The following is a 14,553-nucleotide window of genomic DNA, read 5'->3' as shown; positions in this document are numbered from 1 at the left end:
AAAGCTAGTTATATTAATTTCAGGGTAATGTTATTGCTAGCTAAAGCTATATTAATTTCAGGCTAATATTAATGATAGCTAATGCTATGCTAATGTTACGGTAATGCTAAGTTACTGCTAATGCTAAGTTACTGCTAATGCTAGGTTAATACTCTAAATGCAAGGGTAATGCTATTGCTAGGTTAATACTAATGTTAGGCTAATACTAATGCTAGGTTAATGCTATTGCTTGGCTAATACTAGGTTAGTGCTAATGTTATTGCCAGGCTAATGCTAATGGCAGGTTAATGCTAATGCTAGGATAATGCTAAAGCTAGATAATGCTATGTTAACTTTAGATTAATGCTAAAGCTAGTAAATGCTAAGTTAATGTTATGCTAATGCTAGGCTAATTCTAACCTAATGCAGTGCAACACGGTCCAGCACCTGCATCCTCACTTTCATTTTCTTCAGGAAATACACATTTTCTTTTTGTTTATGTTTCACACATCGTCGTTGACACGAATCTCCAGACGGTCGATATATTTAATTATATTATTTTATTTTTTGTTGCCCCCCCCCCCCCCCCCCCCGGCTGAGACAGGTAATCATCATCATCATCATCATCATCACCATGATCACTAGCATCATCATCATCACTAGCATCAGTAGCATCAGCATCAGGACCGTCAAGGACGCACTAGCGGACCAGTGGAGATGCTATTAGCGGTTAGCCACAGGGAGGCGGACAAACACAGCCCTGCAGTGGCTGCAGTGGAGGACAGGAAGGGCAAAAAGGTGGTCCGCGGGTGGAAGAGGGACCGACACAGGGACCGGGACACACGGAGGGAGACGCCGGGAGAAGGCTCACCACCACCACCACTACCTCCTCTTCCTCACCCTCCTTTTCCTCCTCCTCTTCCTCCCTCCGTCTTCCTCCAGCCGTCCGCCCTGGCTGAGCATCCATCCGAGCATCCATCGTGCTGTGACGGCCCACCGGAGCCCAGGACCACCGTGAACCCCCCCACCAGCCCCGGGGCGGCCTGTGTCAGACGGAACCTGGATTGTGGATCATTGAGGAGCGGCGGAGCTGCTGTGGTGGTCAGGAGACAGCATGACGACCCCCCGCCCGCCAAGAAACACAGAACCACCGATAAGGTAAGAGAACCAGGATAGAACCAGGGTAGAACCAGGGTAGAACCAGGGTAGAACCAGGATAGAACCAGGGCTTATTGTCTAACAGCATCAGACTGGGCCTTTAAACACACACACTGTTACAATATGACATTTAACACACACTGATTCAGATAAAGGTGTGTGTGTGTGTGTGTGTGTGTGTGTGTGTGTGCGTGTGTGTGTGTGCGCGTGTGTGTGTGTGTGTGTGAATAGGCCATAAAGAAGAAGCAGCATTATTGTGGTTGGATGCATGGTTGGATGAACGGACATGGGTTCTTTAGTTCTTATTGTCAGGTGATGTTTTTGTTCTCATGATGATAAACAGTGATGTTGTCATTAGAACATGTTTGTGTACATAGTGTAATATATGGAACACCTTTCCCACCAATAATGATAATAATAATTCATTTTATTTAAAAACATAATAATACAAAACAGAAAGAAAAGAAAAAAGAGATTAATGTAGGATAAATGATGGAATGAGAATGACTTTATTAATGTGTAAATTGGAAGAGATGGTTTGAAGTGTGGATGTTTCAGATGTTGGGGGGACCTGGGCAACTGGCTTCCCTGGGACCACATATGGCCCTCGGTCTAGTTTTTTGTGGCCCCCAAAATGAATGTACAAAATGACTGAAAAATACACAAAACAAAAGCAAGAATACATTAAAAAAAAAAAATACAAAGAAATACAACATTGCAGAAAAAGACAGTAAAAGACAAAAAAAAAAAAAAAACAGAGAAAACACTTCAAAAACAGATAAAACTACTGTAAGAATGAACAAAACAACAACATTAATACACAAAATGACTCAAAATTATACAAAATTACAACAAAAGTATGCCAAAACACAAGAAAAACACAAAAAAATGAATCCACAAACACACAGGACTAACAAACAAGCAAAAAGACAACAGAAATAGACAAAAAATGACTAAAAAAATGCAAAATGACAACATAAATACACAATATGACTCCAAAAAACATACAACAAAAAATAGAACAGGACAACAGAAATGCACAAAATGCCTCAAAACAAGCAAGACAACAACAAACATACACAGAATGACAGAAAAACATGATTAAAACTCTATGTTCTTCTCTGTGTTAATGCTTAGATTGCTCATTATTCTGAATGCTGACATGAGATAGTATCTAATAATATTATTATTATTATTATATTATTGTTTATGTTTTTTACTGGCAGGAATGAGCTTCTGTACATATGAGAACCCTACCTGTTGTTGATGGTCTGAGGATATATCAGAAGGTCAGGGTGGTCCACTCTCACATTAGTTCTTATGCTGCTGAATATCAGCTCTTAGTTTAATAAGTCATCTGAGGAAAAATCTTGAATATGTCTTTGAAGACATATTGTTAAAAAGTGAATGTGTTGAGAAGTAAAAACCAGTGTTTTTATGAAGAGGCGGAGCTTTCACGTCTGTGGCTATAGGGGAGGAGCTACGGAAACACATTAGGACCAGTTTGGATGGACGCTAGTGAAGGATATAGTGATATTATATTTATGTAACATAAATATTGTAGATAACATAAATAAATAAACTGCCTCAAAGGGAGTGGGATGAAGCAGCGTTTATTATTCAGTTTTCAACACCTACGTCCCAGACATTTTCATTATTACATAAATCAATTCATATTTTATTTATTTTATATACTTTGAGAAAATGGATTGTTTGTACATTGGTTTGAAAATATGAAAATGTTTGCGTTGCTTGTGTTATTCCCCAGGCCGTTACTATCAAAGTGCTCAGTATGTTTTATGTTAATAAAAGTCATTGAGTGGTGAGGTAGATTAACAAGGTCTGATGGTGCGTTCACTGACACCTAGTGACTGGGAGGCTACGTGCTATGCTAATGTTAGCGACACTAAATGGCTTTTTTAGTTAAATAACAAGATTTAAAAAAACGATTTGGACTTATTTTGGGATTGATACAATAATCTCATGGTGAAATATTGCGACATGTCGCTGAATCTGTTTTTTCTTCTACCCTCAGCTTTGTTTGATGCTCTGAAATATCCATAAAACACTAATGATGACAAAGCCTTACATTGTAAACCTAAACGTTCAAAGTATAGATTAAGTAGTTTATACTCAAAGTTATAGAAAAAGTTCTACTAACTTAATTATGTTAAGTTGGTGTTGGTGTTCTTCCTTTTTGAGTAACTTTAACTAATAATTTTAATAGAATTAAGTAATTACATGCTAAGAATGATAAAGTTTTTTCTGTTATTTCAAATTCATATAGCACTTTAACTCAACTGTTCCTAAATAGTACCAGTAGCCAGTCATCAACCTTTTAAGTTCTCTAAAATTTTGACTTTTAAGTTAATCAACTTAAAAATACAGTGTAATGTAAATGTAATATGTGAACACTCGTGTGTTTCTGATCCATGTTCCTCTCCCCCAGGTGGACTCCATGTTCACAGTCCCAGCTCCGCCTCCTCCTGGTCACCATGGAGACCCTGGAACCACAGTTTTCCCCTCGTTCTGCCCCTCAGCACAACTCTCGTCCAATCAGAAGCAGCTGATAGTGAGGACCAGGTCCATTGGTACTAACACCCAGGATGGGGGCCCCTCGGGGCCACTGGATGGGAACTCTTGTTTCCTAGGGCCCTGCCAGCCAGGGACCAGCGTCAACCTGGAGGGAATAGTGTGGCACGAGACGGAGGAAGGTCAGCTATAGTGTTTACATCTACACGCTATAAACTGTGATCTCTGTGAGTGTCAGGGTTGGCTTCAATTATAATTAATAAATAATTATAATTGTAATTGGCAATTGAAAATTGCCAAATACATTGTTATCGTAGGAATTATTATTTTTCTTCCGCAACTCCTTTGACCTAGAACTCCTCCTATAGGCTATTAATGCAGCACTAATGACATGTATGTTATCTCATAGGGACAATGTCTATGTGCAGTCGACCTTTTTTTGGAGCCAAACTGTCAATGGCCACACCAGCCTGTCATTGCCCGATCCCGTTAGATCTCGGAAGCTAAGCATGTCTGGGCCTGGTTAGTAGTTGGATGGAGACCACTGAGAATTCCAGGTGCCACAGTGGGGTGGCAGTCACCCAGTGGTATCTGTCATTGTGCCCTTGGGCAAGGCACTTCACCTACATTGCCTAGTATGAATGTAGTGTGTGAGTGAGTGTTGGTGGTGGTCGGAGGGGCCGATGGCGCACTATGGCAGCCTCGCTTCCGTCAGTCTGCCCCAGGGCAGCTGTAGCTACAATAGTAGCTTACCACCACTAAGTGTGGAGTGAAAGAATAATGCCTTAATTCTGTAAAGCGACTTTGAGTGTCTATGATAAAGCACTATATAAAACTGATGCATTATTATGATGCATTAATGTCAAGGTCAAGGTTGCATCAAGTGTCAAAAACCAAAATTTTCCATATCTTTATTAATATTTATCGTACAATTTCAATGCTTACATTTCTGAAAATTTCAAGTACAGTATTTTATTTTATTGGGCCAAAGCTTTACGACCTACCAGTAAAAAGATCGGTAGGGGTCAAAGTTCATGACGTCAGAAAAAATACTTTTTTCCCTGTAATTTGGCCACTGGTACCATTGAACAACATGTCATTCAATGTGTGACCTTGACCTTTGCTTAAGGTCATATTTAAGGTCAAGAACTCCTGAGATAAGGACTGAGACCTCAACGCTCTCAGGACGACGAAGATCAGCCAAAACAAAAAAACATGTTTTTGCTTTGTAAATACAAGTCTTTCCTAGTTGTAATTGTAATTGTAATTGTAATTGTAATTTTAAAAATCTGTTGCTGTCATGATCATAATTACATTGTAATTGAGTTTAGATAACTGACTTTGTTATTGTAATTGACATGAAAATTCTATAAAAATTGTCAGTTATACTGTAATTTAACGAGGAACCATGTTACAGTTCTATGTACAGTTGTACACATATGTAGTTATTAATTATTAAAATGTTTCATAAAACGCTTTCTCACATTTTACCATTAAAAAAAGAATGAAATCTAACACTGACAAAAAAGGCTCAGACGCCCACAATATAAATTTATTTTGCAACATTTTCATTGATTAGGAAGACTGACAAGGTAATCAATTGATCGGAAAGAAATTAGATGATAGTTATTAGTTTTTATTGTATTTTACAGCTGATTTAGCATTGGAGGTGCTAACAGAAAGCTAACAGAGAAGGAAGGTTCACTTTTATTAGCTTATTTATTTCAGGCTCAGTAATTGTGATTAATTGTAATTGAACTTTAGTAAATGAGAACATAATAGTAAATGACTTTCTGAGGATGAAAAATAATTGTAATTTATGTGTAATTGGAGAAACTGACGGTCACTGTAATTGTAACTGAACAATGTAGTTGACTCCAACCCTGGTGTGCGTGCGTATGTTCATTATTGGGGTTGTTACTCAAAAAAGTAGTTAGTTACTAGTTATTCGGGATGTAAGGATATTAGGAACGTAATGAAATTTTGTGATATAAAAAAACGTGACATAAAATTAAAAGATTCACAAAATAAAATAATGTAAAAAAATTTCAGAAGAGCTCAGCAGTGCGATGACCTTTGACCCTCGTGCTTCCTGTAGCAGCTCAGAGCTTTGTTTACAACATGGCGGACACTGCGGAGGCTTCGTAGACTCATAATCCTATTGTATGTAGTGATGCACACTGGTTATTGTTTTATGAGTATTATTGAGCTTTTTTTACCGTAGTAAGTTCCTACTGCATTCTGATCAAGTGAAGTAGTAGTTGTGTCTGTAATTATGATGTTGCTATTATTATACTTTGTTATGTATGACCTCCCCACGCAATATGATTTCAATAAAAAAATTCAATTAAAGAAACAGAAACTAGTTTCCATGTGTTTCTGAGCAGTGCTGCTGCAGTAGGAACTAATCACTGGTAAATAAAGTCTCAATAAAACAATAACCAGGAATAACAATGTTCTCTTTGGTAAATATAGTTTCTGTAACAACTGGTCCAATGATAAACAGTGATATTACAGCCTGTGAACCCAGTACGGGGCAGAATTTACTCTGTCTCTGAAATGTACCAGGATGTTTCTGGGTTTTAGAATCACCTGTTTAGTCATCCCACCGTGTTCATCCTCCCTACAGCTGATCTCATTGTGTCTCCTCTAATACCGCTCTGCCGTATATACGCTGCAAAATACGTGTAACGCAGGTAAGCGCGTTCCAATAGTCTAGGAAAGTAGTTTAGTTTACAATATTTTAAGTGTAATGAGTTACTTTACAGGGTTCTCACCTGGATTTTTTCACAGCGTAGGGGGTGTGGCACGTGGCAAGCGCTGCCGGAGCACAACATCATGAGATGTATAACTCTTTGAGGGCCAAAATTAGTGAAGTATAGCTAAAGTAGGTTTTTTTAACCTTTGTTACTGCCTTCCTTTTAGGGGCGTGTCATTTAAGTGACCTTTCAATTCTATTCAGGGTGCTGCGATTCAATTAATCAACGATTATTACGATATTCCAGGCCACGGTATGTTTGAGCCTCTGCGGCCGCGGACAGCAGGGTCCAGACTGTCCGCACTCCTCTGAGCTTAAATACGTGGACGGTTATTACAGTTACGTAAGCAGAGGATGCATTGCACACAGACAGCATTGAGGGCAGCTAAAGGGCTGCAGGGGTCCTCAGGTAAAGACGGGAGCGTCCGAGCAGGTCTCTTATATTAAATAGACTGTGCGGTTGATGAAGAACCCGTGCATGTCTAGAAGTCCCTGTTGTGTCCAAGTGTGCAACAATTATTACGACTGTGCCAATTAAAAAAGGAAAAACAACAGAAAATCCCCCCACGTTGTTGAAAACTCATCGTAGGGGGCGCTATTGCTCTGTAGGGGAGCAGAATTACAACGTTGGGGATCCCTATGCTCAACAGCGCTGGAGAGAACCCTGCTTTACTTCACTACGCAAAAAAAAATCAATATGAATACTGTAATGTGTAACTTTGTCGCCCTCAACACTGTGTGTGTACGAGATTCAGATTCAAAAAACTTTATTTATCCCTGAGGGACAATTGAGTTTCAGATACTTTCAGCATACTCTGTACTGTACACTACAAACTCAATGAGTACATACTGTCTACGATATACTGTACGTATGATTAGGATGAAGCATTCCCACTGAATTCAATTAAATTAAATTCAACTTTATTTATATAGTGCTAATTACAACAAGTCATCTCAAAGCGCTATCAAAATATAAAATTTGTAATAAAAAGGAAAAAAAAAACAGCAAATCCACAAGAACAAGCATCATATATAGATGTTTTAATGGTATTTTGTCTAAAAATAAGGGCTACTGTAAGAAATTCAAGCTTTTAAAGGAATAAAACCTTATTTTAATAGTGTTTAATGTCAACAAATGGTCTCAAAACAGGTGGAAAATGTAGATGTTAGATATTTTACTCTCATAGTCTTAAGAATTAGTCAGTTGTGTTGAACTATTTTTATATCTAGTTCCATCTGCACTGAATTCCATTAGTTAAGTTTAACGTTCTCCACCAAAACTAGTGCAGGACAGAAAGAAGATAGAAATACAAAGACGGTTTTTCATTAGAGACGTGGGCGAAGGAGACGACGTCCCAGTCAGAGAGGAGGAAACAAAGGCACATTGTGCTTTAGTTCTGCTACATGTGGTCGATTGTTTGAGGTGAAGTCATAATTAAGACCAAAACTCAGGGAAAGAACAACGTTTTCTGATCCAGGCTGATTGTTATGGAGGATTATTATTAGTTAATACTGAGACTCTGTGTGACAACAGACTTTGTATCCCATGTAAGGATAGAATGAAGGAACTACAGAATATGGATCTACATAACATTTAGTACGGTTAACTTAGCATTCATAATATCCTACTTTTTTCTTCATTTTCCATTGTTTTCCAATGTGAAAAGTACTTTTTTCTTTCATTATGTGCTGCTGTGACAACATAAATACTCCCACTGTGGGAGAAATGAAGGCATAACTTTATATTTTCTTAACTTATTCTCACATGTAGGGCTGGGCATATATGGACCAAAACTGGTATCTTGTTATTTTTTCTAAAAATGGCAATATACAATATAAATCTTAATATTTTTTAGCTTAATAAAGTCTTACTAGAAAGACAATTCTGGGTTAAATTTGCTGTTGAAAAATGCTACACATTTATCAACAAACAACTGTACTTTAGTGTTTTTCTCCTCTAAGGGACAGCACGTGTGAGTGAGTTCTGTAGTGTGGCTAGTTTAGATGAAGGTCTGGGTTACGATACACTGAGCAAACTAAGCTTTACATGTTCTGAGAAGTAGTGAACGAGTCTTTCAATACAAAATAAGCTATACAAAAATATATACAGTATATATCCTTTATGAGTAATATTCAATACTATGATGTGATTTGTACTGTGTGATTGTATACATAATATAATTTAAATTCTCTCTATATATATACAGTATAAATATATATTTCAATATTGTCATTTTCTGTATCGCCAAAAGAGAAAACTCGATATATCGTGTGTGTCGATACATTGCACTGCCCTAGTCACATGAGACTCTCATATCTGGGGTTCTGGGCGACATAGGTAGTTATAAGTCCAAATTCAATTATGATTTTGATTATTACACTCAACGATTACAAAAATACATACTCAAGAAAAAATAATTATTTAGGGAAAAAAAGTGTTAAGTTATTCTTATGTTTTATTTGCTAAATAAAACAAACCTCCATGATCTAGGATATCTACAAAGACTAAAGCTTTGCACACATGAGAAAAGAACTATTATTAATACTAACTTTGAGTTGTTTAATGCATGTGCATGCTAGCTCCTCTGCCCCACCCCTCTCAAAGCTAAAGCTAGCCTCGTCCACAGCCGTTAGAGAGAGAGTAGCAAACACAGATCTTTGAAATAGACTCAAATAGTTCTAGAAGTTATTGATGGGCAATTTGAATCCATTGATTCCGAGAGACATAACTGGGATTTTAGGTAATTTGTCGTCAATAACTGCATTGATTTACGATATTTATCAAATTCTAACTAATACACTTCTAATGCACTGTTGCATTTGTTTACACACGTGAACATACTTTAATTGTGTGTTGGTGTGTGTGGTTGAAACAACACGTGCTAAGTGATATATTTACTTCCTACTGTATGTGATGACAGGTGTTCTGGTGGTAAACGTGACCTGGAGAAAGAGAACCTACGTGGGAACCCTGTTAGACTCCACCAAACATGACTGGGCTCCTCCACGGTAACCTTTAGCTTTCCTTATCCTTTTATTCAACAATCCTTTGGCTAATGGGTGGTTGTTCGAGTTATGAGATACTCCCGTGTTCAGTACCTGAGATTGCATTCAGAGACATATTCAGAGGTTTTGCTTTACTGAATTAATCAATCAATCAATTTATTACAGATGAACACAAATCAATCAACAACAATATCAAATCAATAGGAGAACAGGCACTCATATGATACACAGCTGTGGGCCCCCAACCGAGTTTTCTCAGCATTTTTATTCCATGTTGTCGTCTGGTTTCCTTTGCCTGGCACACACTGTAAACGCTAACATGTTCCCATCAATCAATGACTTTCTACTTGTTCTTTTTGATAAGAGTTAAATTAAAGTGCTAGACCTTGGTGTTCTGATTGACTCAGATCTTACATTCAGCATCAGATCAAATCTATCACAAAACATCTTCTACCACCTAAAGAACATCTCCAGAGTGAAAGGTTTAATGACTCAGAAAGATCAGGAGAAACTGGTCCATGCTTTTATCTCCAGCAGACTGGACTATTGTAATGGTCTTCATCAAACATCTACAGCTGGTTCAGAACGCTGCAGCTCAGGTCTGAACCAGAACAAAGAGGTCAGAACACATTACACTGGCTCCCAGTCAGCCTCAGAGGAGACTGTAAAGTTCTGCTGCTGGTTATAAATGTGTGAATGGTTTGGTCCAGAATACATCAGTGAGATGTTAGTCAGGTATGAACCCAGCAGGTCTCTGAGATCTATGGACACAGGTCAGATAGTGGAGCCCAGAGCTCACAGTAACCATGGTGATGCTGCTTTTAGTTGTTATGCTGCAAAGAAGTGGAACAAACTGCAGCAGAGCTGAAGTCAGCATCACATGTGAACATTTTTAAATCAAAGTTAAAGGAACTTTTTTTCTCTACTGTGTATGATTGAGAGAGATTTATGGTCATGTTGATGATGTCATGTGTTTGTTGATGATTTTAAATGATTTTACTGATTATTTTAAATGTTCTTACTGATTTTAAGCTGTTGAATGTTTTCTGTTGCACGTTTTGATCATGTAAAGCACATTAAGTTGCCTTGTGTGTGAAAAGCGCTATATAAATACATTTTCCTTGCCTATATGAATTAAGTTTATTTTTTAAATAATCCCTATTTTAAACAACAGTAATTTATCATTAGCATGTAATTACTTAATTCTATTAAATTGTATTTAAGTTGTGTTTTTAAGTTATGCTTGCTTACTTGCTTACTAAACAGATATTGTGCAATTTACTCAAATATTAGCTAAAGCAGCTAAAAAAAGAACATGTTACACCAACTTGACATAATTAAGTTAGTAGAACTTTTGCTATGACTTTGAATATAAACTACTTAATATATTTAATTACTTTGAACTTTTGTGCTTGTGTTTTTGTGTCTTCTTTTGTTATGATACGTAAAACATTTGTGATTGTCAAACATGAGCTCATCAAGAGATAAAGACATATACTGTACATATTATTGGCTCAAAGCATAGATTTAGAAGTTCATATCTAATCTAATATCTAAGTATTCTTTTAATTAAATAAGAAATCAAATGATCAATTTATTGTAGTTAGTTAAAGATGACATTTACTGTTAATATATATTATGTACAAGATTATTCAATGATTTATTATTATTTATCATTTAGAAGTCTATTTTGTCTGTTTATTTCATTTATTAGGTATATGTATATGAGTTGTTTAATGTGTATTAAGTTTTGTATTTAAAATAGAATTATTCTTATTTTTTAATGTTTTAGATGTTGTGCGTTTTGCTCTGAAACTATCTTTTTTAGTGTAAATGTGATTGTCTGTGATTATATCTGTTTTGTCTCTTCACTTATGTACATGGTTGTTATTGTTAGACTCAGATTAAGTTAAACTTAGATGTTCTGAAAGTGTTTGTCCTGAAAATAGTTTTGGAAAAGTTGGCCTGACTGAAGATATATTTTATTTACAGGATTATTAAGTATAAATATTAATAATTATAGTATTACACACAAAAAGAAACCATGAATAATAATTTACATCAACACTATATAACATGAAATGGTTCTGTTTGATTCCTTTCTCCTGGTCCAGGTTCTGTGAGTCTCCCTCCAGTGACCCTGATGTTCCTGGGGGCCGTGGACGAGGGAAGCGGATGCGGATGACAAAGGGGGATCGGTCCTATGGGGACCCTTCCTCTGGGGCTAAAGTCAGAGGTTTTTCACAGCATAGGAGTCGTGGAGGGAGTATCGCTGGAGTAGGGGCACCAAGAAGAGGCAGTCTGAACCTCATCAACAGCAGCTGTAGAGGACCTTCATCCTTCTTCACTGTGGAGGAGGTGAAACATTCCAACATCTCTACTCTCCCGTCTGGGAAGAGGAAGAAGAAACCTCCTGCTGACCTGGACCTCAGCATGGTGTCTTCAGATTACATCAAAAACGCAAATGGGAAAAGAGTTCGTACCAAATCTCGTAGTGCTCCTTCCACTCCACAGGGTAAATCTGACCCTTCTTTTATGGATCCAGGGGGTGGTTGTGCCTCCCCTCCCCCCCCACCCCCTATGCTCATTGACTGTCCACACCCAAACTGCACTAAACGCTACAAGCACATCAATGGCCTACGTTACCACCAGACACATGCACATCTGGACCCAGAGGAGCAGAGGAAACCTGAGCTAGAACCTCTGAAGGACTGTGAAGGTGAAGAACAATTATCAGACTGTGATGATTCCATTAATATGAGCTATGATCTATCAGAGACTAATAACACCACGAATACCATCAGCCTGTCCAAGAAGCCCACCCCCCTGTATAAGGTGACCACTGTGGGGTCCTCTAAGAAGAGAAGACTACTTCTAAGTACTGAACAAAGCTCTACAGCCAACGCTAAAACCAGAAGAACCTCATTGTTAAAAGACGGTCTCATTGATGACCTCAGCAATCTGCCCATCATATCCAATATGACGGTGGTTCTGGAGAACTGTATGGTCCCAGATAGGAACCCCTCTGTGGAGATGCCTAAACTAGAAGCTGAAGGCCTGATTGAGAAGAAACCAGGCTTGTGTGATAAGGTTAAAAAGGCCAACGTAAAGGTTGAGAAACTGTCCAAATCCAGAACTAACCGACCCATTGCTCCTGCCCCGGCCCCTCCCAAGTTGATTGCCATTCCTAATGCAACCTATCAATCTGACACAGATCTAATCTCTTCACAGCAAACATCTCCTATGGCATCTATAAGTCTAACAAACAAAAACCTTCCCTTGAAACCTATCAAACCAAAGCTGAGTATTGTTGTGGAGCCAAATGTGGTGAAGGCTACGTTGGTTTCCTGTGGCAAAGAGTCCAGGAAAAAAGAAAAGAGACGACTGAAGGACAAACATAACAAGGACACTCCAACACGAACACCTATCGATGACAACAATGGAACCAAAACAGATGATGGTAATGTGGATGGATCCAAGGTATGTATTAAAGAAGTTTCTGGAAGCCTTTTGAAGGAACATCTGAGTAAACAGGACCTGATGAACGGCCTCTCAGAGACCCAGGAGAGCAGGATGGCGAGCATCCGCGCTGAAGCTGACAAGGTTTACACTTTCACTGATAACGCCCCCAGTCCTTCCATTGGTGGGTCATCACGGCTTGATGCCAGTGGAGCTTCTATAGTAGACAATAGCCCCGCCTACTCTGACATCTCAGACGTTGGAGAAGATGGAGGATCTTTGGAGTGTCGCTCAGATGGACTAAGGTCCAAGTGTGTCCCTTCAACTTCTCCTGAGGTGAGCACCAACAGTAACCATGGTAACTTTGGAAAAACGCCCCCTACTTCATCAAAAGACCCCCAGTGCCCGTATTATCACACATATGAGTCCTACTACCTCCAGGGATACATGCAGTCAGACAAACACAACAGCAGCACTGGTGCTTTCCACAAAAGCTCTACCAATGAATTTAAAGTGAAAGACAGGAAAGACGAGGACAAAACTTCCTACCACGAGTTTTCTGATTCTCTAAAAGTTGACGGACCCCCTCAGTCTCAGCTGCAGCTGGCTATGAGTCAGACCCAGACCGCCCTGGCCCAGTCTCTGTACTACGGCCAGTACTCCAGAGGACTGTACATGGACCAGAAACTACTGCTATCATCTAAATGCTGTGACCAGACACCTGGTGCCAAGCAGAGGGGGCAGGGCATGAGAGACCGTGAGGACGGTAAACACATGGGTGTGGGTCCTGGAGGGGGGGTAATGTTGGGTAAATGTCCTGATGGTGCTAAAGCTCTGCCCTACGTGGACATGAATGAACGAGGGGAGAGGGGACAGAACCTGGCTGTGAAGGCAGTGCACATAGGTATGGTGGAGCAGCACCAGGACATCAAGTCACCCTCCTCTTCCTCCTCTTCATCATCACTCCACAACCCAAACACTCAAACAGATCTGGACTCTAATGTTTCTCTTTCCAGTGTGAGTTACTCCCTGTGTCTATAACCTGCTGCTCATGCTGTATTTTTACTCTCAGATTGTGATTGTGTACAGCTAAGGCTAAGGCGATGCTAGGTGCTAGTAACAAACGCAGTGTGGTTTCCGTGGTGCTGTAGCTCTACTTTCACATACCGTTGTTTTGCTTGAAGTCAAATTCATGTAGGTTGATTTGGTGAAAATGTTTTTGATGTCTCGAGTAAGACCCTGTTGAGAAGAATTCTAAAGCCAACTTAAGCTATAGACAGAACAAAATATATTTCTCCCACAATAAGGATTTGATATTCCTTCTTTTTTACAAACAAAAGCTTGTAAAGATTTCTACTCTTGTCATTTGGTTTACCTGCAAACTTTAACCATGCAGATATATAACAAAAAAACCCTGTGTGGATTAAGTCAGAGCATATGTGGAAAGGGTAGGTAATGGTATGTTGGCCTTAAGTGTGCTATTGATTGTGTGATAGACTTGATCACACTGTTCAATCCTGTGTCTGAATGTGTACCTGCTGTTATCACCTCCTCATCCTTTATTAAAGCCAGGGGTAGATGGTCTGCATGTGGCTCTGTTCACTACGGTTTAGTGTTTCCTCTATAATCAGTAGCAGCTGCACAACATAGAACTACAAATA

The 14,553-nt window shown here is 38.8% G+C and overlaps 1 protein-coding gene across 1 annotated transcript; it reads left to right on the top strand.

Moving 5' to 3' along the window:
• Positions 1 to 615: 615 nt before the first annotated feature.
• znf608 (zinc finger protein 608) lies at positions 616 to 14,533 on the top strand. The gene is made up of 4 exons (XM_028456395.1): positions 616 to 1,137; positions 3,587 to 3,851; positions 9,349 to 9,436; positions 11,548 to 14,533. The coding sequence occupies exons 1-4, from the start codon at positions 697 to 699 to the stop codon at positions 13,931 to 13,933; spliced, it is 3,180 nt and encodes a 1,059-aa protein (XP_028312196.1). The 5' UTR covers positions 616 to 696; the 3' UTR covers positions 13,934 to 14,533.
• Positions 14,534 to 14,553: the final 20 nt, after the last annotated feature.

This window comes from Gouania willdenowi, chromosome 9 (assembly GCF_900634775.1).
Source record: "Gouania willdenowi chromosome 9, fGouWil2.1, whole genome shotgun sequence".
In the NCBI taxonomy this organism is placed as follows: domain Eukaryota; kingdom Metazoa; phylum Chordata; class Actinopteri; order Blenniiformes; family Gobiesocidae; genus Gouania; species Gouania willdenowi.
Note: the sequence above shows the minus strand (reverse complement) of the source record. Positions and strands in the feature narration are given on the sequence as shown.